Raw genomic sequence first — 24,599 nt, forward strand, 5'->3', positions numbered from 1 at the left:
TTTCTCAAACTTTATTGGAATTCAATTACACGTGAGGTAGTATTCAAGAGGTAGGTCGTGAGGTATTCATGTTCGTCCCATCAAAAAAAACAAAAAAAAGTCTTACTGCCTGAAAAATTCAAAGAAAAAAGATATACACACGCACGTTCCCCCCTTTGTCATAGCTGACAGTCAAGACAAAAACTGAAACGAAAATGAGCTCTTTAACACTACATACAGAGCACCTAAAACGGTCTGAAAATGGCACGGAGTAGGAGAGTGCAACAATTTTGCATACACACTAAGATTATGTTAGACGCTTCGCGCAGCTTCGCGTTTGCAGTTTGTAGAACACCTGCTTGCTTCTGACGAATGACGATTTCCTTGTGTGCCAGCACAAATTTGACGAATAGCCTAACCCTAATGAGTGTTTGCGTTATATGATTCATCCAATTACACTCGTTCTCACTAGGTGTGGATGGCGCCACTGATCTGTATTGGATGGCGCACATGATGTGAAATACATACACATTAAACTGAAGCCAAGAGTTAAAAAAAAAAAAAAAAGTAACAAGGCTTTTTGTTTTGAAAATGTAAGGAATAGAAAGTACAGATACTTGTGTGAAAATGTAATGAGTAGAAGTCAGAAGTAGGCAGAAAAATAAGTAATGGAGTAAAGTACAGATACCTAAAAAGTGTACTTAAGTACAGTAACGAAGTATTTGTACTTCGTTACTTGACACCTCTGGTATCAACACCTTTTATGCTTATTTCTGTCTTTCTACACTGAAAGTTGAATATAAAAAATGAGTCTGAGGACAATAGAGTATCCTCCTGCCCATTAATTAATTGATTAATGAATAAACTGATAAATCAAATGAAACACACTTGAAAATTCAAAATATACGAAAAAAAGAGAGAGATCATCATAGGTCATCCGATGTTGTGAAATGTCTCAGCGGATTAAGCAAATGTCTGAAATGTGTCCGAGATTCATTTATTGTTGTTTCTGTAAATCTAAAACAAATCATCTGACATAAATTCTGAATTTATTAAAGTGAATTTTCATAACAAAACTCAGAATGTAATTTTCAAAAAAATCAACAAATACAAGAACTGCAAGCAGTGATAACGGCCCTCGCAGCCAAGCGCAGCTCCGGCCTTGCGACCGCCTGACCGCCTGCACCGCCGACCCGACGTGGTCATCGACGCTATCCCGCGTCTCCCGTACCCGTCCACCGGGCGGAGCGTGCGACGAATCTCCCAAATCGCCTTCAGTCCACGATAGTACGACACCAGTGGCACGTGTTCAAAGTTGGAGCGATATCTCACCTTCCCGACAGGAGTTACCGTCACTTTCTGTTTTAAGGGGGCGGGGTTTAGCGACGTCAGAAATGTACCACGCCAACGTGTGAAGCGCTGCTCCGTAATGATGCACAAAAAATACGGTGCAAATCGGATGATGTCTCAAGGAGATATAGCTGTTTAAATGATCTAGGGGGCGCACTGGAGTCACACTCCAATATAATCCTATTGGGCTCTTTAGAGGTTAACAAAGGTCATTCATATCTAGTTTGGTGCAAATCGGATGATGCGTGTGAGATTTAGAGCCGAACGTATGCAAACGGCGAGGGATTGGAATGTGCCATTCTGCCACGCCCACACTATTTTGTAGGTCCTGACAAGACGCACAGGTGTGCTGAGTTTCATGATTTTCGGTGAAAGCATGGCTTGGATCTGATGTTTTTAGATGTTCTAGGGGGCGCTGTGGAGGAATTAGGCCACGCCCATCAAATATTGGACTGCACACCTGTTGGGGGACGGATTAGGATCGATCCCAGTGAGTTCGGTGCATCTGGGCTCAAAACTGTAGAATTTAGAGCCAAACGTATGGTAACGGCGTGATGTCTGACTTCACCAAGCCGCCATAGCCACGCCTTCAACTGAAAACTGTTGGCGCTTTAAAGCAAGTGAGAATAACTTGTTATCTGTATTCTGACACAAGATCATGTTGATTAGGTGAAGGGGGCCAGAGATGGAGCTTTCCAAGGAAAAAAAGTGACTTCCTGTTCTGAGGGGGCGGGGCTTAGATGACGTCAGCATATGACCATATAGGATCGTCGGCCATCCAACATGGATGACTCATACCAAGGTTGGTGCAGATTAAACGTTTTACGTGAAAGTTATAGCGTTTCGTTTACACTGGCGAGAACGCCAAGTTCGCCGCTTGGCCAAGCCCCCTAAACATGCTCAAAAACTCAAAATTTCTGATAACTTTTGTTCCCCCATCCCTTAACTGCATACCGACCAAAGATGAAGTCCGTAGCTCAAAATCTCTGGGGCGTGAAAATTTTCCTGTGAGGCGTGTAAATATGAAAAATGGCCAAAATTTGCCCTTTGACCCAAAATGGCCGCCTCGTTGTACATTTTAGAGCATACCTCCAAGAGACTTTTGTTCTTGATTTGAGGCGATCTACCTACCTACCGAGTTCCAGATCTCTACGACGTACGGTTCGGGCTATCTCACGTTAGGTGGCGCTGTAGAGCAGTTTGGCGCCGCCCACTTTCGACTCCATTAAAAACATGTGATTTCACGCGGGGGACAATTTTGGGTAATCGAATACGTTAAGGCGTCCCCATTTGCGATTCCGGGCGGAAAAGAAACGGAAAAAGAAAAATAATAGTGAAATCCTTCAGATACAATAGGCCTTCGCAGCGCTTAGCTGCTCGGGCCTAATAAAAAGCAGAACCAAAGTAAAAAAGAAGAAATACACAAAAAAGATGCATTTTGAATAAAAAGAAACCAACTAATTTTTTGAATATGTGAGATTTGGATCTGATTTCATCATAAATAAAGAAAAATAGATTCATAAGAATCCAGTATCCACAGCTGATTTACAGTATGTGAAGTAGATTTAATCCCTGAGGTTAACGTCAAACTTTATTGACTATATTTGATGCCATTGCAGCAAACATGTTAAAATAGTGAATACAACTTTGTCTCATGTGAAACAGTTCAGTTATTCCCCTTGACAGACTTCCAGTAGCACCATCAACGGTCTGGTCACCATCTCTGTGTATTACTTACAGTTCAGTGTTTGTTGATCAGCAGCTGCCAGTAAAACTTCATCAAACATCATGAACACATTTCTATATTCTGAGGCTGCTCCTGTTAGTGAGCAGCCTCAGAGGACAAAGCTGTGTTCACATAGATGAAAAGGAAAGTAAGCTTACATGGTGAATGTCATCTGCATAGCAGTGGTAGGAAAAGTTATGGGAGTGGATGATAGAACCAAAAGATGATGTGTAGAGGGAGAAAAGAAGAGCACCCAAAACCGAACCTTGCGGAACCCCAGAGGTTCCTCTTTTTCCCCTTGAGTATTACTGATGCTCCCTTCTTCCACTCATATCTGGGTATTTCTGAAGCGTTGTCCATCAGCTGCAGGAACACAGCCCCTCCAAAAGCTTCATAACACTGAGCTCCATCCTGTCTGCCATCACAGTCAGTTTCCACACCTGCAAATTTAGGAAAAAAGGTTGTTTTTAACAACAAGCAAAATCATTTTACTTTTGAGAGTTTAATATCTAACAAAATTATGGCCGTCTCTTAACAATATACAAATATAATAAGAAAACAGAAATAGTGTGTTAGCTTTCATTTTGTCCTCATCAGACCTTACTATACAAACAGGCACGCATTTACTGTTTTACAACTGCTGAAGTTCAAACTGCGTCATCAGTCTTTGACTCCAGTAGGACTTGGACAGATACTTTTCCAGTAATGCACATAGCCTACGTCTATTTCATCTTTTCATTTTCTAAGAGAAGTAATCGGTTGGGAAGCGATGTTTTTCTGTGTATTTATCTCTTATCTTGAAGCCTAACTTGCTCTGGGGCATGTTAGTTTTCCAAAGTCACCATGGTGATACAACCTGGCAAGAAGTGAATAAGCTTCATGATACTGAAAATCCGGAGTTGAACCTGAGGTTACCTGATACGTCATTAGTCCTGCTTCACTGTACAGGCCCCAGATTGTTCTGCATTTTTGTGAGACTGCGCACAAGTTGCAACGTTTTCCCTTAAAGGAGACCAATTATGGGTAAAAAAAACTTTTTTCTCTTCTCTGGTGCATATATTAGGGTGTCTGAAGTCACCAGAAATTGTGAAACTTCCCCAAAACACAACTCTGGCATTTTTTTAGTTCCCCTTTGTCACTCCCTTCTGTTTTTCTTTTCTCTGCCTGTTCAGCCTCACCATCTCTTCTTTGTAATTTACTGAACGATGATCTCCCTTGGATTCAGATCATTAATAAAAGATATATACATTTCAGTACAGTGCTTGGTCACAAATCTTTATGGTAAATGAGTAAATGAGAGCAAAAGAGAAGCTGCCTTGGTATTATATCATCTTTCTGTCCACCTTCCCACCTGGTTCTATATCCTCTTTTTTTTCTGTTGACTTCTTGTCTTTCTCTTTCTCTCCCTTTCTAGTTTCCTTTCTCCCCCTGTGGACTGTCAACCAAAAGGCAAACATGAAAAAACATAATAATATGTAATCTAATAAGCTGTATCTTCTTCTTCTTTCGGCCTCTCCCTTTATCAGGGTATCCACAGCGAGTCGATCTTGCATCATTGATTTGGTACATGTTTTACGTCGGATGTCCTTCCTGACGCAACCAATCGAATAAGCTTTATAATTAATCCATATTAACAATATTAATCACATGATTCTAACTTAATATAAAGGCCCTGTCACACTGTTGCGTATGAGAGAGGCGTATGAGTTGCGTATGAAAATTAATCATACGCACGAAAAGTCCTTGAAAATAAAGAATGACTAGCGTATGAGTAGCATATGAACTGCGCATGCCCAGCGTACGTTTCAACGCGCCTATTGAGAATAAGGAGTCACGTGACTCCGGTCGGCCGGTTGGCAGAAGACGCTATTGGTTGCCAGGGGCAACGCCATTAACTCAGCAGCCATTCCACATTGCTCCATTGCAGTAGACGACGCGCTATCAACATCTCTCGAGACATTCATCTCGATCATGCCTCCCAAGAAGCTATCGTCGTTTGCCCGGGCCCTGGGCCGAGGAAAAGGCAAAAAAACACAAGAATCATTCTCACCCAAACGGTTTGGGTGAGAATGATTCTTGTGTTTTTTTGCCACCCGTCCCTTGAAATACGGAATCGTCCCTTATTTGGCAACAAAATGTTGCGTCCCGTATTGAACCAATACGGGACGCGATTTGTTCCGTATTTTCACAAATGTCTAATACACTTGTCTGTCCCATATCGCAAGCACAAAACCCGCGCATTTTTAATAATGTCCACTACACCCGACGCTCGACAACAGCCTCAAAAGCGAAAACGGTTACAAAAGTACAGGCGTGAATGGGAAGAGGCACACCTGTGGCTGGCGATGAGTATAAAGTGTCACAGTTCTTCATTCCCCAATCATCTGCTGAGACTGATAAGGTATGGAACAGTAAATAAATAAATTTGTTCGGAGAAAACGTATATGTGTATATAAATGAATATATATATATATAAAGAGTTACTCAGTGCTGCAAGGAGTGACAAAAAGTACACCTGGAAAAAGAAGTAACAGATTCTGATTAAGATGGTTGAGGGAATAAGTAACATTTTGCACTTCCTTTTTTCTAACTGAATGAGCAGAAAAGTTTACAAATGTTTTTTTCTTTTTTTTTTTTTCTGTTTTTTTCCCTCTGTAAGTAAAAATATCCTAGAGGTTCATATGGTTTTGCACTTAAAAAGTTACATTAAGTTATCAATTTATTTTTTTATCATTTAAAAGTTCATTGTTCCACACTCCACACAGATTTAATTTAAGATTTAATTAACTGCACTTTATAAGAGAATGTGTTTATTGGTAATAAAGCATTTCAAGCTTTAAAGGTGGGGTATGAGATCTTGGAAAAATGGTTCCTGCAAGCTATATTTTTGAAAATACACAACCTTGCCTCTCCCTTCAGCCCACCCCTTGAAACCACGCCTTCAAAACACATGAACAAGTCACGAGTCTGTGAACTCGCAGGGGGGAGGGGGGCTGACGGTTGATTGGCGTGTCAGAATCCAATAGAAGTAACTCATCATTACTTCTATTGGTCAGACATTTCCTCTTGCTACACCCTCTACAATGGACTAAAAGATTATATATTTTTTCCAAACATTCTATTTTAGTGGGTGCAATGGGTTCGTGAGGAGGTTTTCAGACAATATGATAAAAAATGCTCCAGAAAACATCTCATACCCCACCTTTAAGTATCAATCAAGTTGCTTTTTTTAAATCACCACTGTACTAAAGACACTGGCACAAAATAACATATTACTGCTGCGAGCAGTGGCCAAAGGAGTCGGCGGTGGTGGTCATTGCCCAGACGAGCCATGGTGGGCGTCCCTTATTTTCATTTCTGAAAGGTGGCAACCCTACCCAAACCTGCTGAAATGCCTGATGCACCTGCGGCTGATGAGTTACATGCTTCTGAGCGATCAAGATCCCCAACTCCTCCTCCTGACCGCTCCCGTGAATCGTCGGTTGCCTGCCGCCTCCATCTCCGCCCGTCTGGCGGAGATGGAGGCGGCAGACGGAGGCTATAAATACGCTAGCTGTACGGTACACCTTCATGCCAACATATGGCAATTTATGTCCAGCGTTCTCGACCTATCAGTAACGTACCTATATCGTACCTCTAGCGTATTCAGCCACATGCCTATCGTATGCTTAGCGTATTAACCATACGCACAAAAGTTTTGAGCATGTTCAAAAATTTATTTCTGCCTCAGCGTATGCCAACGTGCTTGAAACGTATACAACCTATGCCTAACGTTCCCCTGGCGTATACCAGCGTATGAGTGATAATTTTCATACGCTAGTGCCATACGCAACAGTGTGACAGGGCCATAAGGTTGTTTTCATAAATGCAGTCAGATTTTGATCTTACTCACTCTCTTACTTTAAAAAAGTTTGTGTGTCCATCTATGGAAAAAAAAACAAGGCAAGGAGTAAGGGTTTGATCCAAAACTTTCACTCACTGTCTTTTTTTACATTAAATGAGTGATACGGTAAAGTCCATCCTAATCAAAATAACTCAGTTTTCTACAAAGTGCAGCTTAGCTGAGGAGCGTGCATGCAGCTCAGACAGAACCAGAGTCAACATTAAATGTAGATGTTATAAACAGTATGGGAACTTTGTCTCACTCCTGCTTGCTTTTCAAGCTGTGCACCGCACAGATGTACAGATACGTAGTTTGCTCTTCTGCTCTGCTGAGCGCCTGTTGCGCATCAACCACGTCATGCACTCTTCCGTCATACACAATGCGCAAGTCTTTAGTCTACAGAACCGAACAAAACAACTTACCTTATCTTGAGTTTGAATGAAAGTGCATTATTTCAAATTATACATCAGTGAAAGATAATTGTACTGTGTCCCGTTAGTACCATTGTGACACTATCCCTGATATGAGACCAATGAGACCTCAGAAAATCGTGTCAAATTGTTAAAAAGGTATAAAATGTTCAGTTAAGAGTTACATCAATGCAAGTACAACACAAATTCAGCTTTCCACTATGGCCGAATATAATGTTAGCTGTTTATTGCAAAATAAGAAACAAATGATAGAATGCAGAGAGGAAGTCTGCCTTGTGCAGAATATTTAAATGCAAGCAGCGTATTTGACCACAAAATATTTCATGTGACAACATATACGCATCTGCGAATGAACTATCCTCTATTCAAATATGACAGTAAAAAGCTTGTTCTGCAACACACCTGTGAAAAACAGAGAGATTAACCCCATAAAACAGAAACACGAGCATTTGGTCAAATATTAGCGACATATATGGTTGTTTTCCAGAGACTGATCAAATCTTGAGAGCGAACAAAAGGACAGCAAAACAGCAGAAATCAGAGAGAGTAGAACTAACAGAACATTGAATGGCATGTGAACAATTCACCATGAGAAACTCCCAGTAGCATCAACAGTCCAATCACAACTTCTACCAACTGAACTGAAGGTCTTAACCAGTACAGTTGATTGAATGAAATAAGTCAGCTGTGCTGCTGCAGGGTTGGAACAAAAACCTGCAGCCACACCGGCCCTTTCAAGGATCAGTTTGAGACCCCTGCTTAAAGGCGTGCGTGCAGTGATTTCGGCTTTACTTACATGTACAATGATTTGCCACAGAGAAAGTTAGAGGCAGCATTCCGCAGCGTCACAGCGTTGGACATACCTGGGTTGATAATTCAATAACACCCCCTTGCTTGTATACTGGGGCAAGAACAGTGGTCTAGTTAAATGTCCAGGTCATGCTGTAACAGAAGCTCTACTCGACGGTGCATGTCACCGTGCTGCCTGAAGGTGTACAGTAGGCTACATATTGATGAACTGTATGTTATTATAAATGCACCTGAAGTGAAACGGGCTCTCACAGTGATACAGATGCTCCACTTCAGTAATGTTTAAATCCCAAATTCTTAATTCTCCTCCAAAGATTTTTTGCTCGTACCCTTAAAGACAGCGCCATCCTCCAAGGGTGGAAGCTCATTCATGAATGTCATATTAAGTCTTGTGGGTTAATTTTCTCTATTTGATTAAAACAAATTGATTGCATTAACCTTTTCTCTCTAAGTAAACATTTGTAAATTTTTCAAGTCATGGATTACATACACAGAGTTATTATGTTTATGAATGCAAATGAACACAGAAATGTGTTGATATAACACGGCAGAGTAGCTGTACAAAAGCAAAAAAAAAAAAAAAACATCGAAGAAATTATTTTCCCAGATATACATTTAATTGCACTGCTAACAAATCTGTGTTAACGATATGATAATTTGCCAAGGTATCTGGAGAGTTTCATGGCAGAAAAATTAAACTATTTTTACATTTGGCATTTTACATTTCAAATGAATTTTTACACAAGTAAATGCAAATTTAATCACTTGAACTTAATGACATCAAACACGAGTTGCTGCTTCAGGGAAACGCTAAACAAAAAGCACCTTCCGGAGCTACTGCTCATGCCTACATTAGAGGTATGAAGTGAAGCGTATAATAAAGACAGACATGCATGTCAGAAAAGTGAAGTGAAAATCATAATATTGGTGTTGAATTGGGGCATCTTTCCATCGACTCCCCCCTCGGGGCTGCAGTCCTTGCAAAAACACTGAACACAATCTATCCCCTGCCTTTCCAGCCTGATCTGACAGAGATGCACTGCTTTGGTCTACTGAGTTTTCTGTGTGAACTTGACTTGGCCATACTCCACCTCCTCCGTTTTCTCCACTCGCCTCTCCGGCCGCTGCATCACTCGGACGTCAGCATACGTCAGTTCTTCACCATTTTCTTCCTCTACGGGGGAGCAGGTAAGAGTGACATAAGTTCAGATTAATAAATATAAACAATGAATTATCAGAGCAGTAGTTTGACATTGCGGGTAATATGCTGGAACTTTTCTTTCGATATTTTCACAGGATGTCAGGATAAAAGAAAGTTTTGATTCATACCTTTGGAGTTTTGTTTTCTCCTCTTAACACAGACGACTGCCAAGCCAACAGCTAAGAGAATCACAAGTACTGAGAGTACAGCAGCTGTTGCAATTATTGGCGACTGGTCTGTTGAAAGAAAGAAGGAGGAGTAGATTTTCATTGAGGAAAAGATTTTTAGTCTCTAATTAGAATAAAGAGTGGTATCAGACTCAAGCACAATGTCTGTTAATATGACTTATTTTAGCCAATTGAAATAAAATATTAATTTACCTTGAAAAGACAGCTGTAGAGTCCGACTCCCTGTTTTCTGTCCATTTGAATCAAAGAGTGTAAGTGTATATTCACCGCTGTCAGTCCTGCATAGGTTACTGATACTAAACGTCCCATTATTGGGAGTGAAGGTAGATCTGATCCCAATGGTATTAGTTACAATAATATTATTTTTCCCCTTGAGTATTATTGCTGCTCCCTTCTTCCACTCATAACTGGGTATTTCTGAAGCGTTGTCCATCAGCTGCAGGACCACAGCTCCTCCCAAAGCTCCATAACACCGAGCTCCATCCTGTCTGCCATCACAGTAAGTTTCCACACCTGCAAGTTAAGAAAGACAAAAATAATAAAGAGGAACTACTCTACTAAGTATATTCATTTTTTTTTTTTTTGGGAGGGCTTTTTATGCCTTTAATGCTCGGACAGTTGGAAAGAGACAGGAATGCAAGGGGCAGAGAGAGAGGGGAGACATGCAGCAAAGGGCTGCTCGGTGTGGGACTCAAACCCACTTAACCCACTACACTACCGACTGCCCCAAGCATATGCATTCTAACAGGGACCAGGGTCGAGTGAGTTTTCTGGGCGACCCTGTCTGTCTCAGATGAATCTGTGAGAAAAAGCTCATGTTTGCTCCCTCATAGTCACGCTGTCATGGCCTTTTTTTTTTTTTTTTTTTTTTTTTAAAAGGTCCATTTGGTCTTTTATATAATTTAATTACCTCATTAAGTTATAATGATAACAATAATAATATCATGCCGTTTATCCAAAATTTGAAAACATTTACATTTGTTGCAGAGATCCCCAAAATTTAATAACAGATTATAATAGATTTTCATCTCAGTCGTTTATTTCAAGTGCATAAATGCACAAAAAAAAACACCAAACATGATAAATCATTCAGAAAGGAAAAAAAACAGCTTTAAATGTATGAAATATAATATATGTTGAGGGTTTTGTGTCACTGCTGCAGATACAGTTAATAAAGCATTGATAAAATCCAGCTTACCATGACAGACTAACAGCAGCAACAGTCCAACCACAGCTTCCATCTATCTCTTTCTGTCTGGCATTTATTGATCAGCAGCAGCCACAAAACCTTAAATTGAACAGCACAGACGGGGATCCTACAGCGAATAGAGTGAATGTTTCCTGTAGCTCAGATCGCTGTTGGAAGAAAGTTGTGCTCAAACACTGGAGAGTTGAAAAAGGAAGTGAAAACAATGTGCTAAAGAAAGAAGGAACCTCATACGTTGTCTTCTTATGCATGCAATGACCACTGAAAAAAAAAAAAGACTGTGACAGTAAAATGCTGTGACAGTAAGAAACGCTTCACACATCATTAAGCATATTTGCAAGGCTTTAACCGACAGACAAATTAATACGTAATGTCGCTGTCATTACTTTTTAGTTACAGAAATATATATCAGATTCCTGTTACCTTAGCATGCTGTGTTACACACTGTGTTAACTACTTATTTCTATTTATAGTGACATTGATGAGATCATTTCAGCACAGCTGAGTCTCAAGATCGCCCTGTTTTCACCACAGCTGCGAGCTGAACTGAAAATGTATTATCATAGCAAGATTCAGCTGCTTCAGTGTAAAAATTTAATCTTGGTTTAACATTTGAATTATCGTTGTGTGGGTTTTGTGTCTTTCTTGGCATTTATTAGGTCATTACTTGTACCAGAAAACTCTCATGGTGATTGTAACAAAGTGGGGGAGATCTCATGTCTCTTACACATCGACCTTATCCATTGACCCTTATTTTACATTTGCTTATTTTGCTTTAGGTTACCATTACCTTTGTAACCATGCTTTGCTTACTATCCCGGGTTTGTTTGTGTTACCATTATGTTACAGTTGTCATTAAGCATTTAAGTGGGAATAAAGCAAACACACAGTCATGAGTCAGTTCAGTTAGTTTTATTGGGTTGCAGGTTAAGTGTCGGAGGTTTTGTTTTTCTTCATATTTAAGATTATTTTTCCTTCCTTTGTCCCCCCTTCTTTCAGGAGTGGTGTCTGTGTGTGGCCAGCCCAGCACTTCCTGACTTTAGGTTTTGGTGACATCATTTTTGGGTTCTGGGGACTTAGGAGGTGATGTGTTTTGAATGTGTTTTGCAGCTTAATTTTGCCGTCTTTAGTCTGGAAAATATTTGTTAGTGTGTGATGGAGAGAACTAGAAATAAAATTGTCACCTGAAAGAAGCTTAAAGGCCGACATATCTTCCAGTTTTCTTGACTCTTGAGCTAGACTTCTTTACACTCATTACTGAAAAGTAATGCTGAAGATATGCTTCAAAAAGTCTTTGGGTGCGACTCAAATTTCCTGTTTGTCCAAACCCAGTTTGAAGGTTCAACATTTAATGTCATCAGTCTCTTTAGATATGTCACAAAATAACAAACTCTCTGTTCTTTCTGCAACGGATGTGCCCTGGGGGGTTTGGTAGTTAAGCTTAAGCTTTTTCCATTTTTTTCTGCTCACATGAAATTTTAGTCACTCATCCAGAATAACACAAAATGTGAGTAATGATGACCGTAGTTCATAAGAGGCTGTCATTTCCTTGAAATGTTGTACGTTGTAATGTGCAACTCCCCACAGTAACGTGTTCTGAGTGCAACAGTAAAGTCTCTGTGAACCAACAGAGGGCAGCCTCACATCTGTTAATGTGAGCCATGAAGATATATTCAAAGAGAAATATTGTGCTCAGCAGTCAGGAGCAGCTTACTCAAAGTTGAAACATATAACGACTGCTTTTTTAAAATGAGCTTTTTTTTTTTTTAAAGTAAAAACAACTAAAGTACATTTCCATGTGCAAAGCTTAGAAACATTTATGAAACAGATATTTATTTCCAATTAGAAGACAAAAGAAATTAACTGCATCATTCAGTCATTTGTGAATACGTATGCGACTCATGGAAAGATAACTATAAAAAACGTTTATCGTTACTATATAAAATATAACTGTCTAGCTTTAGAATTCCAATATACATGAAGATATATATTTATCTTTCTTATGACTTGTCGTCTCGTTGTTGTAAAAATCATATTTTTCTTAAGATTAAAAAGATCTTTTTTAAAACAAGAAAAGACTGATTATCCTCTTACAATCTGTAAATTCACTGCAAATGTCCTCTAACAAGAAGGCCGGGTATAGAGTAGACTCCGCAAAGAAAGCAGTGCAGCGATCATTTCTGTTAGTTCAGGGATAAAAGCAGGTTACAATGCAGAGCCGCTATTCTGAGTTGACATTTTTCCTTGTCATTTTTACATTAGTAAATGAGCTGCTAAAATGTCAACACACTAAGGGGAGACATCCGAACACATCAGTTATCAATCAGACAAACTCCTCAGTTCAGTCACTGAAGAATCCTCTGATTTCTCAGTTCTGCGCGGTGCAGCCGACTCTTCGGCCTTCTCGTACTTAATCTTCTTCCGCTTGAAATAGACGCCAATCCCAACAAATGAAACAACCGCAGCAACTGACAGCAAACCGCATGTGAGCAGGGAGTGATCTGTTCAGACAAGATGTGACAGAAGACAGTTCAAAGACATTACAGTGTTTGACATAAAAAAGTCAATTTTAAGGGATTTGATAAGACTAGTTTCTATATTCAGCAGCTGTGCAGTACCACTGAAATGTCTAAGACCAGCTGTGTATAACTGTTAAAACGTGAGTGTCACTACTAAAGGGAAGGAGAAAACGTGAGGAACAATGACCATACTTTACAGCAGGCAGTTATTTCCTGACCTACACTGTATTGCTGATGGAACTTCCCTTTGATAGCGTGAACAAAAGAAAATCTGCTGTGGTCATAAAGACATGTAATGAGTGCTGTTGTTGTTCTGTCTTACCTCTACAGACAGATATCATCAGTTCTTTGGAGACAGAACTGATGTGATTCCTGACTGAGCAGACCAGACGTCCTGACACGTGTTGTTTCAAAGTGATGATGTTAGTCTCATTACTTCCAGAGAGGAGCTCAGTGTCTGTCAGTGTGTGTCCATCCAGAGTCCAGCTGTACTGAGGACTGTCCCCTCCCTCAGAGGAGCAGGACACCCAAATCTGTCCCTGGGACAGACACTCACAGACCAGCTGGACAGAGGACACAGGAGCTGAGAGAAACACACACAGAGAAAACCTTTGATAATATAACAGAATCTTGTTCATTTTGAACAGGTTATAATGAAAAAGCGGAATACAGGTTGCTATGTGCAGATATATGAGATCATCAACAAAAAGCAAGATTTCAGTTTACCAATTGAAGTCAAACTAAAGTCAGAGGACAGCATGGAAACATGTTTTCTGCGTTAGGCAGTAGTTGCTTATAACATCAAACAACTGAGAATGATGTTACTCTTAATTTTTGGCTTTGGCCAATGAACAGTTATTTAGTGATTTTCTGTTCAGAATTTTAGAACAGGAACGTGTGTTGTAGTTGTGTACCTGCCAACTAGCTGACTCATTCATCATCTTTAATCGCAGAATCTAATCTTCCATAGAAGCTAGATTTTGCTGAATTCTGACTGTCTACTTAAATAATAAAATAAATAATAAATAAATAAATAATAAATAATAAATAATAAAAAAGGAATATCAAGATGAAGAATATATGGATCAATTTTGGGAAAATCAGAGTTGACACTCGGCACTGCAGATGTCGGAAGGCCCAGGCAAGGCAATTTAGAGAATTTAGAGCCGAAAAAATGAAAAAATGAAAAATCTCTCACCTCGGTTCTTATGAAACTGTACGTGAGCACCTATTCGCTAATTCTAAGAACTGAAATTCGACGACTGACTAACTACGGTCAGCGAATTGATTTTGTTCAGGACATTCCCACCCTTGAGAATATGAGCTGCACAATTTAACAATGTTGATAACTTAGTCCATAGATGGAAGATGACCAAAAACTTTATAACTGACAGAGTGCATTTTGTGATTTCAAATCAAGTACTTTGGTTTAGTGAAAACCAACTCCACACTCTTTAATGCTGTTAATCTGTTAAGGGGCTGCACGGTGGTGTGGTGGTTAACACCATCGCCTCACGGCAAGAGGGTTCCTGGCTCAAAAACATGCATGTCAGGTTAATTGGTTACTCTGGTTGTCTCTGGAGTGAGTGTGAGCGTGGATGGTTGTTTGTCTCATCTGTGCAGGCCTACAGCATCTCAGAGCAGAGAGCATCATCATTTTATCAGGATTTTGAACCCTAAATTTACACGCTTAATGATGAATCATTCATTCATTTTTCTGTGACATGAAAAATTGAAAGTGCATATTTCTTTCCACTTTAGTCTTTTATTATGATTTTAGTTTCCCTGCAGACATGAAAAAAGAAAATTACCTTCAATCGACAAGTGTAATGTCTGACTTCCGGTTTGCTGTCCATTGGAATTAAAGATTTCAAGTGTATAATCACCACTATCAGTCCTGCTCAGGTTACTGATAGTAAATGTTCCATCACTGGCAATAAAGACAGATCTGTTGTGCATAGCATTTGATACACTGATATTCATTCGGCCTTTGAGGATCAGTTGGGAAAACTTTTTCCAGTCATATCTGGGTATTTCTGAGGCATTGTCCATCAGCTGCAGGACCACAGCTCCTCCCAGAGCTCCATAACACTGAGCTCCTTCCTGTCTGCCATCACAGTCAGTTTCCACACCTGGAAAATTTAAAAACATGATTTAAAAATTTTTAAAAAATCAAGACACTTTCTAAAGTTTCTACATAATAAAGGAGAATGAGAATTAGTTGCAGCAAATTCACCAAAGTCATGCTTTTGTTGTACTAAGACCATGGTAAATGGACAACTATTCCTGTGCAGCTGGAGCAGGATATTTACTTGTAGGGAAGTAATTCTATTCTTTAGAAAAGCAAATTTAGGGGCGGTCTGTGGCGTAGTGGGTACAGCAGACGCCCCATGTACAGAGGCCATAGTCCTTGCTGCAGCTGGCCCCGGTTCAAATCCCACATCAGATGGCCCTTTGCTGCGTGTTATTCCCCTGCTTCCTGTCTCTCTCCTCTGTCCTATACAATAAAGGCATAAAAAGCTCAAAAAAGAAAAGAAAAGCAACTTTAACTTAAGTATTTCCAAAGTTCTCAGTATTTACTTGAACCAATAATTAGCAGCTTTTGGGATTTAAACTTAGTTGAGTCTTACATATATCTCATCTTCATGCCTTGTCTAATCACACAGTGTTTTTACAAAGTGACCAAAGCCTGTCCTTGTGAATGTTATTATACAGTCCTTATAGGCTGAAGTATTCACTCGTCATTATTATGAAGGTTTTCATTCCTCTGATTTCAAGGAAACAGTAGGTTCTCCCTTTTTTACTTCATTGTAACAGAGTTTATACAAATGATCTCAGCAATCCCTGCCAAACATTACAACAATCTACACTGATCTCAGAACAACAAGAAAGCATGAGATATTTGGTCTGGGTACATTTACAGTGAGACACTAGGCTATGAATCGAAAATCTCAAAAGTTTTTCCAAAAGTCAAAAGTCGGCTTCAAATGTTGCAGACATTTGCGTTCTAACACACGAACCTTTGCAGAACGTCTCCAGAACATTTCAGGTCTCTCGTGTGTGTCTGTGAGCAAACAGCTATTCAGAATACTTTCAAACGTGACAAGACCATTTTCATTACCAGCATTTTCAATTAAATATGACACATTCGCTCAAATAGGATTGCCTATAAACTTTACCCTATTGGTACAGAGTGCTTAAACAATAGATAGAATACTATCATTTCCAGCTACTGTATCCAGTACTTACAAAATAGTTAGCGTGTAACTCACGTCTTTTTTTCCTTTAAAATACCTAATAGACACTCAGTTCTTACAGAATGTTTGCAGCGTGATTGATTTCTTCACTTTACTGAAATTCCGTTGTAAGTTTGGAGGAATTACATTGTAAATATGATGAAATCACATTCCAAGTTGAGCACTGTATTGTAAAGTTTCGACAAGAACATGGTGAATATTTTATTGGGCAGCCATGCACAACAATTCTAGGTATTATATCTGCCATTGTATGTTTGTCTATGGACTGTACACATTTTCTGTGCTCGATAACCACACAAGCAGAGTTACCCAGTTATTGTAATGTTGTAGGTTTACTGCAACCGTCAAACAAGTTGGAATAATCAGGCAGGAAGGTCAATTCTTAAAAATATGAGCCCAAACAGCCTATATGATTACAGAATAACAAAAAAATACAAATTCCTCAATAATACATTAGCAACAACCTATGGATTCTTCTTACAGGACACAAAAACGGAGTCTCACATTCACTCAGACAGGTGTTGTGGTCTGACTAATTTTATATACATTCTGCCTGCTCTGTCCCCACCACATCCCTTTTTCATGGTAGTTTAGTTTTTTTAAATGTATCAACCTTTGTCCCCGAACCCTCCTGCATTAGCCAGTTCTCTTTTTTAATCTATGAGTTTATTCAGATAAAGAAAATTGGATCTTTACTGTATCTTTCTTTGCAAAGATGTTTTACTTCAATGTTTCTCAAAGTGAGTATAACAAAAAATGGAAAGCTGTATTTAATCGACAGGCACATCATTCGTTACTCAAGAGACTAACAGGTCACCAAAAAAAACAAATTCAATTAAAGAATAAGAATGATAAAAATTGCTTAGCAGAGTTGCAGCAGTTTTACATCACTGGAGTTAATATAGAAAATAATTCAGTGACTATAACTGATGTCATTTCTGCAAAACATTTTGTTCACCGCACTTATTAACTTCAGCATTTGTCATGTGAATAAACTTCATCAACTCACCATGAGATATCTCTAATAGCATCACCAGCAGTCCAATCACAGCTTCCATGTCTACTTCCAGCCGCTGCCAGACAACTCTGTGCAGGTACATCAAACAATGAACTGCCTGAAATGTCTTTTACTGATCAGCCAAAGAAAAAAGGTTGACACACATTCCTTATTCCTTTGTACTCGTATGTGAAGAGGCGCAAAGGGAAGTGGCAAAAACAGTGTCAAATGTTAGTGCAAAGGGAAAAAAAAGTCTTCTATCTTTGACCTGTGCTCACAGACATGTAAAGTTGTGATAAACCTGCACAACACAGACAACATAAAAGTGGTAGTTTTGGCAGAGTACATGTAATGGATAACTACACTGCATTACCTCTTCTTTTAACAACACATTAAGGTCAGTGTTAAGGGAACTGAAGAGAGTGCATTTCTGTCATCTTGAAAGCGAAATTTATTCCAAGTTTCATACTATATATGACTTCAACAGCTCAACACAAGGTCATCATTGGAGCCTTGACTGAAAAACAAGCTGCAGTTGGAGTCCTGCTCTCCCCACAGTCCATCCACTCCTCCAAACACAGTAAGATGAGGGCTTCTACTTTTCAACGACAGCGTAGAAAGAATTATTGTTTATTTCAAAGTTACCAATTAAAGAAGTTTTAACTATTTTCAGGTCTACATAAAACAGCTTAAAACAAATAATTCAGAATGCATTTAACAATAATTGGTCTTGAGTGCAGTGAGGTTGTACATGTCTATCAGACGGTGTTCTTCCCACTGCACAGCTTCTTACAGTCAAACACCCCTCACATCCTCAGGAATTACACCTTCTTTTTCACTAAACAATAAAGCAAGCATCGGTTCATGATGTACATATGTGCCACATTTGTAAATAAATAAATAGGCTGTGGGCAGTCAGATAAAGAATTGAAAACTTGGAAAGAAATTGAACACAGCTCTGTCAGGGAGGTAATCCAAATAATCTCCAAAATAACCATATCTTAAGACAGAACAAGGTGGTTATTAGGACAAACTGGAAACAAATTTAATCAAGCACTGGAGGAAGGTCATTGAAAATGAGCAGCAGGCTGTGGTAATTAATGAACTGAAAATGAGTGTGAGGGGAAGCAAGGCAGGTGTTCGAAATGTCCACTCACTCCCAGTGTTCGCCATATAAACACATCCAGCAGCCTGTTAATTTTATGGAGCCTTATGAAGTGAATTTCATGAGTCACTATATTGATGATGAAGATGTGTTTTAATTTCAAAACACGTTAAAAATGTATTTGTTTTGTTTACATTTTCACATGTTTGGTATTCGCTTATTAGGATTAGATTAGGGACTGCAATATGTTTCGAGAGGCAGGATTTTACAGTTTGGGGGTAGAAACACCATCCTGAATCAGAATTCAGGGTCTGTCTCACAACAATCAGGCATACAATATGAAGTCGAAACAAACCAATGTGTGATGTCAGTTTCACATTTCCTATTCAAACTCAGTAAGAGACAAAAACTACGGGGAATATAAAAAAAATAATACAATTAAAGCTATCTGAAGTAAACAAGATGAAGGTATATGAACAGTGTAAAACACCATGATCGTTTGGAAATCACTGCAGAAATATGAACTATAAGACAAGACATCAATTTCAAACTGTCAAATTATAAACGTTTTCATGTCATTTTGTCTTGCTCAGGATATTAAACGGAAGTTTCACGTGTACATGCAGATGTGACAGGGGTAGTGGCTAATTAAGGCCAGGTGTGGCCAATTCCCAAGACACAAGCTAATAGGAGCTGTGCTGCACAGACGGCAAGGTGTGTGATTGTCCTTTATTCTCTGGTGAGCAGAAAAGCCACGAGCCAGGGTACGTACAGCAGGAACCTTAAATTGTTTTAAAATAACGTGTGCCCAGAGATTTAAACAGGATTTTATAAATGCTCAAACAGGTGACGGTGGCGTATTGTACCGTCAGACAGAGGTGACAGCAGGAGGTGACAGCAGCCGTTGTCAGCTGTTGTTTTTAGTAGTATTTTCTGTTGGTTTTATTGATTTTATTTAGCAATTGTAACCCTGAGCCAAAGCACCCCGTAGCCGTGGTGGTAGTATCGGGAGACAGAGGCTGGGCATGTGGACTTTTATTTGCATGGTTTTATTGACAGTTTAATTTAATTATTTTACTCTCTAACTGTCGTCTTCATGGTTATGGGCTTAACCAGGGGGTTTAGCTAGGCCTGGTTTATCGCAAAGCCGCAGGTTCTACACAAAGTTAAATTAGCATTAAGCTGTACAGGAAGTGAAACAAGGTGTAACAAATGTAACTGTCAACATACAACCCACGTATGCAGGGTTTTTTTTTCTCCACAAAGGTCTTCTCTTTCCGTCTTCTTTTCTTCTCAGCTGTATTCTGTCTCGTTACATCCAAGTTTAGACAGTTGCTGAAACTAACAAGGCTGGTTGCAAAGCTCACGTGCGCAATAAGTTGAAGAAGTGAGACACCATTAGTACAATGAAACAGAATTGGAGATGATTTTGATTTCGACATTGATAATTGAGTTCAATGTAAATCGGGAAACGATTGTACCACAGTGAAGCTAATCAACGTGCTTTTAATATCCGCACTTAAAAACAAATTTTACTCGAGCAAGATTATTCATTTTGAGTGAAACCCAAATGTCGGCATTTATTTATTGTCACATCCAATGACTTCATGGTGTCAGTTCTAGCAAATAGCGACAGGGCAGAGAACCTTTAGGAGCAAACTTCACTCATCTATCTCCTGGTCGACTTTGATTTTGATGATTTCCAGTAAAGACTCTAACTGCAGACAACAGATAAATGATTAGATATTGATGCTGTCGAGGGGTGTTACTTCAGATCAATAAACTTACTGTTGCTTTTAACAGTATTCCAACTTTCCTTAAGTATGGTAAAGTACTTAAGGCATGTAAGGAACAGCAAGTAGAGGTTTTCACCATCATCTCCAACCTCTCACCTCTGCAGTCTACAGTTCCCACCAGTGCCCAAGAAGAACACTGAGCTGCCTGCAGGACTATCACCCATGGCTTTAACTCCCATCATCACCACATGTTTTGAGAGACTCATCCTATCTCACATTATGGCCGCCATTCCTGTAAACCTCGATCCACACCTGTTTGCATACAGGGAAAACAGGTCAACAGAGAATGTGAGGATGCTGTTTGTGGACTCCAGCTCCACCTTTTATCAAATCAAATTTATTTATATAGCACATTTCATGTACAAACAATTCAAAGTGCTTTACATAAAATAAAAGCATTGCAGCAGGGAGTGGAAGAAGCATTAAAAATACATAAAAGAATATAAAGAGAAACAAATAAAATAATTTAAATGAATTTAAAAACAAGCAACAGTCAAGATAAGTTAAAAGATAGCGTGCAGATTTCATGCATAGACACATGAAAAAAGAAATGTTTTTAACCTGGATTTAAAAATGTCTCCATTTGGTGAAAGTTTAATCTCCACTGGCAGTTTGTTCCACTTGTTTGCAGCATAACAGCTATATATGCTGCTTCTTCATGTTTAGTCTGGACTCTTGACTGGACCAGCTGACCTGAGTCCTTGGATCTAAGAGCTCTGCTGGGTTTATATTCTCTGAACATATCACAGATGTATTTTGGGCCTAAACCGTTCTGGGATTTGTAAACCATCAGCAGACTTTTAAAATCTATTATGTGTCTGACTGGAAGCCAGTGTAAAGATTTTAAAACCGGTGTGATGTGTTCAGATCTCTTAGTCCGGGTTAAAACTCTAGCAGCAGCGTTCTGGATGAGCTGCAGATGTTTAATGCTCTTTTTGGGAAGTCCAGTTAAAAGAGCGTTACTGTAGTCTACTGGAGATGTATGCATGGATGAGTTTCTCCTGGTCTTTTTGGGAGAGGAAACCTTTAATTCTGTTGATGTTTCTGAGATGGTAAAAAGCTGCCTTGGTGACAGCTTTGATGTGGCTGCTGAAAGTCAGATCTGAGTCTATCAACACTCCGAGGTTACCAACTTGGTCAGTGATTGTAAGGTCCCGAGTCTCAAGATATTTACCAATGCTGACCCTCTTCTCTTTGCTACCAAACAGAATGATCTCAGTTTTGTCTTCATTTAATTGTAGAATTTACACAGTAGAACACTACAAACCGGTTCAGATGCACAGCAACCTGGGCCTGGATACTATGACTCCACTTTTGTAGGACTGATTAAGAACAACAATGAATCAGCCTACAGGGAGGAGGCATCTGAGTGAACGGTGTGACAGCAACAACCTGGGCCTGAACACAGCCAAAAACAAGGAGATGATATGGACTTCAGGAGATCCAAAAGGTCTGAACTCTCCACCCTCTACATTGATGGAGAGGAGGTTGGAGAGCTTCAAGTTTCTTTGGGTCCACATCACGGCTGACCTCACCTGCTCCACAAATATCTCTCATCAGGAAGGCACAACAAAGACTGCACTTCCTCAGGAAGTTATGTCAGGTCCAACTCCCCCAACACCTGCTAATCAAAGTTAACCGCTCCGTCATTGAGAGCCTCCTGACCTGCTGCTGTACAGTGTGGAGGACAGGAAGAGCCTGCAGGGGTGGTGAGGGCAGCAGAGTGGATGATCGGGACCACACAACCCAAACCGACTGCTCGCTGCGCTTTGTATTGTATTTAGGTTAATTGCGTCTTCTTTTGGTGCTGTACTTTATTTATTTATTTTCTTGATTATTACGCTGCTAAACGGAGAGCTCCTAATTAGTTATTCATTGTTTCTGCAACAGTGACAATAAAGATCTATTCTCTAACTCTGTTTAGTTTATTTACAGAAACATTTCAATGTTTAAAACAGTCACAACAGGTCAAAAGGACATTTAACGGCAATATTATACGTAACTGCACAACAAGATTCCTTTTCTATCTCAGGACTACGATGCAACTAGTTTACTCCCATGTGTAACAAAAATTAAAAAAATGCGAAATGACTGTGTTACCAAACCAACTTGATTAAAGCGTGAGTAAAGTAGGAGAAAAAATTTACTTTTGTCTGAAATTGAAAATCTTATTCTGTCAAAAGTAACAAACATTTGAATTAAAATATAGAGTCCAATATGTTGGTTACAACCACCAGTCTTTTATTGTCTTTTATTATCTAACAAATAGCAAATCAAATGCATACAATGATTGACAACACATCATTCTTAAGTGACTTAAAAAACACACATTTTACCACAGCTGATAACCGAGACATGACTACCGAGATTGGGGGAATAACATTGAGAGTATCTTGTGTTTTTGTTTATTAAATCAGCATTTACAGCGACAAACAATGTCCACACAGATGTTGGTTTTTGGCATCCTGGGTTCAGTATCCACTGCTGATGGTCGCCTTCAGCTTATGTCCAGAATCCAGTCTCAATTCCCAGTTGTAAGCCTCAGCCTGCGCAAAAAATAAAAAAAAGACTTTGATAATGGACAATGACATTAAATGTTTGCTTTTCCTTCAAGCTTAAACAGTATTACCTCACTTTTTACGGCACATCACTTTCCTGCACACGCAGAAACAGAACACCGCAATTAGGAGCGCACCAAGCGCTGCAAAAACTGGGATCAGGATAGAAGAAATGTCTTCTGAGGAAATTAATCACAATGATAGCAATGAAGTACATCAGTGGCTCACTTTCTATCTCACAATTAAAGACACATATGAAGACTTTGGCAAGAATGTGGTTCTGGTGAAGTGTAGGCTACTGTTTTACAGCAAAATCATCCTGCACTTTTTGTGACAAATAAGTGAATATCCCAGTTGTAGCTCTGTGATTCATAAATTGAATCAAATAAAATCTTTTAGGGTCTGCAGGTTCACTCTTCACCTTATGGTTGAGATTTCTCAAACCTAAGCTCTCAATCAAGGTGGATTGTGAAATAGAATCAGTACAAGTGAAAAAAAGAGACCGACACCCACATGCTAAAAGCAACAGCAAAGCCACAGAAGGTTTCTGTGGACCACACCCAACACACAGCTCTCATCAATGCTCAATACCGTTCTGATTAACTTTAACATAAAAGAGAGCCCTTAAGACCGTAATAATGAAAAGATAAGATGAGGTACGTGACTTAAAACTAACCTTTGACTTCCAGGGAGAATTCCATATTTTTCATAAGGATCCCATCATGGTCGTAGACCTTGATGCTGTACTGACCCGAATCATTCCTCTCCACATTGGTGATTTTGAGTGTCCCGCTGTCTATTAAGAACTCTGTTCTGTTTCTAAAAGCATCCCCTATCTTCACCTTTTTGTTTAACATCGAGAACACAGAAATAGGTCCACTGTAAAGTATCTTCTTACAGTACACCGAAAACATGCTTGCATTGGTCATCAGTTGGATGTAGACGGATCCTCCAATAACAGGAGAGCATGGGGATGGGATTTGGATCAGATTACATTTAGTCTCAGCAAGCGGTAAGATCCCTAGGAAAGAAAACAAAAAATCATGTAAATAAGCTGACATCAGTTGCACTACGACAGGTTTATCTCTTAATGACGTCTGTCTTACCGTGAGCTCCTGCTGCTAAAACCACCAGAATGATAAATTGTTCCATACTCCTCTGTCATCGGGTTTTGCATCTAAAAAAATCCTGGAAAAATTAGTACCTAAACTTTCTGTCTCATACTTAACATGTCATCTATCAAACACAGTCCATCAGTGCACTCTGGGCGGTGTATTTATGCTGTAAAGCTCACTTCTTCATGCTTGCTGTCGCCACCGCTGCTGCTGCTCTTCAACACTGCACACTTCCTGCTTCTCAGCCCCTCCACCACCCCAGAGTCCAAGAAAAAACTACATATTTCCTTCAATATGTTTCACTTTAAACTTCAATTAAATATACAATAAAAGTTCATAAACATTCACATGTGAGTTTGACTGCACTGATCTGCCATGAATCTCATCTTTCATCCAACTGTGGCAGATTCTGCCAGAAACCAGTAAAGATGTGGCAAGGTGTTGTTGTGGCATTAGCAAAAAGGAAGGAAATGATCT

General features: G+C 39.4%; 1 protein-coding gene and 1 long non-coding RNA gene across 3 annotated transcripts; both read right to left on the bottom strand.

The window, feature by feature from the left end:
- Positions 1–2,793: 2,793 nt before the first annotated feature.
- Positions 2,794–10,997, bottom strand: LOC142397292 (uncharacterized). Of its 2 annotated transcripts, XM_075480636.1 has the most exons (5): positions 10,767–10,997; positions 9,761–10,081; positions 9,509–9,616; positions 9,271–9,353; positions 2,794–3,495 (listed from the first exon to the last, which is right to left on the bottom strand). In XM_075480636.1, the coding sequence occupies exons 1-5, from the start codon at positions 10,807–10,809 to the stop codon at positions 3,415–3,417; spliced, it is 636 nt and encodes a 211-aa protein (XP_075336751.1). In that variant the 5' UTR covers positions 10,810–10,997; the 3' UTR covers positions 2,794–3,414. The 2 variants fall into 2 exon arrangements, with proteins under 2 accessions (XP_075336751.1, XP_075336752.1); XM_075480637.1 differs by lacking the exon at positions 2,794–3,495 and having other exon boundaries at positions 8,777–9,353; positions 10,767–10,994.
- An 11,672-nt stretch (positions 10,998–22,669) lies between these two features.
- On the bottom strand, positions 22,670–23,450 carry LOC142397293 (uncharacterized). The gene is made up of 2 exons (XR_012772689.1): positions 23,079–23,450; positions 22,670–22,995 (listed from the first exon to the last, which is right to left on the bottom strand). It is a non-coding gene; the product is annotated as an uncharacterized LOC142397293 (long non-coding RNA).
- Positions 23,451–24,599: the final 1,149 nt, after the last annotated feature.

Source organism: Odontesthes bonariensis, chromosome 13 (assembly GCF_027942865.1).
Source record: "Odontesthes bonariensis isolate fOdoBon6 chromosome 13, fOdoBon6.hap1, whole genome shotgun sequence".
NCBI lineage: Eukaryota > Metazoa > Chordata > Actinopteri > Atheriniformes > Atherinopsidae > Odontesthes > Odontesthes bonariensis.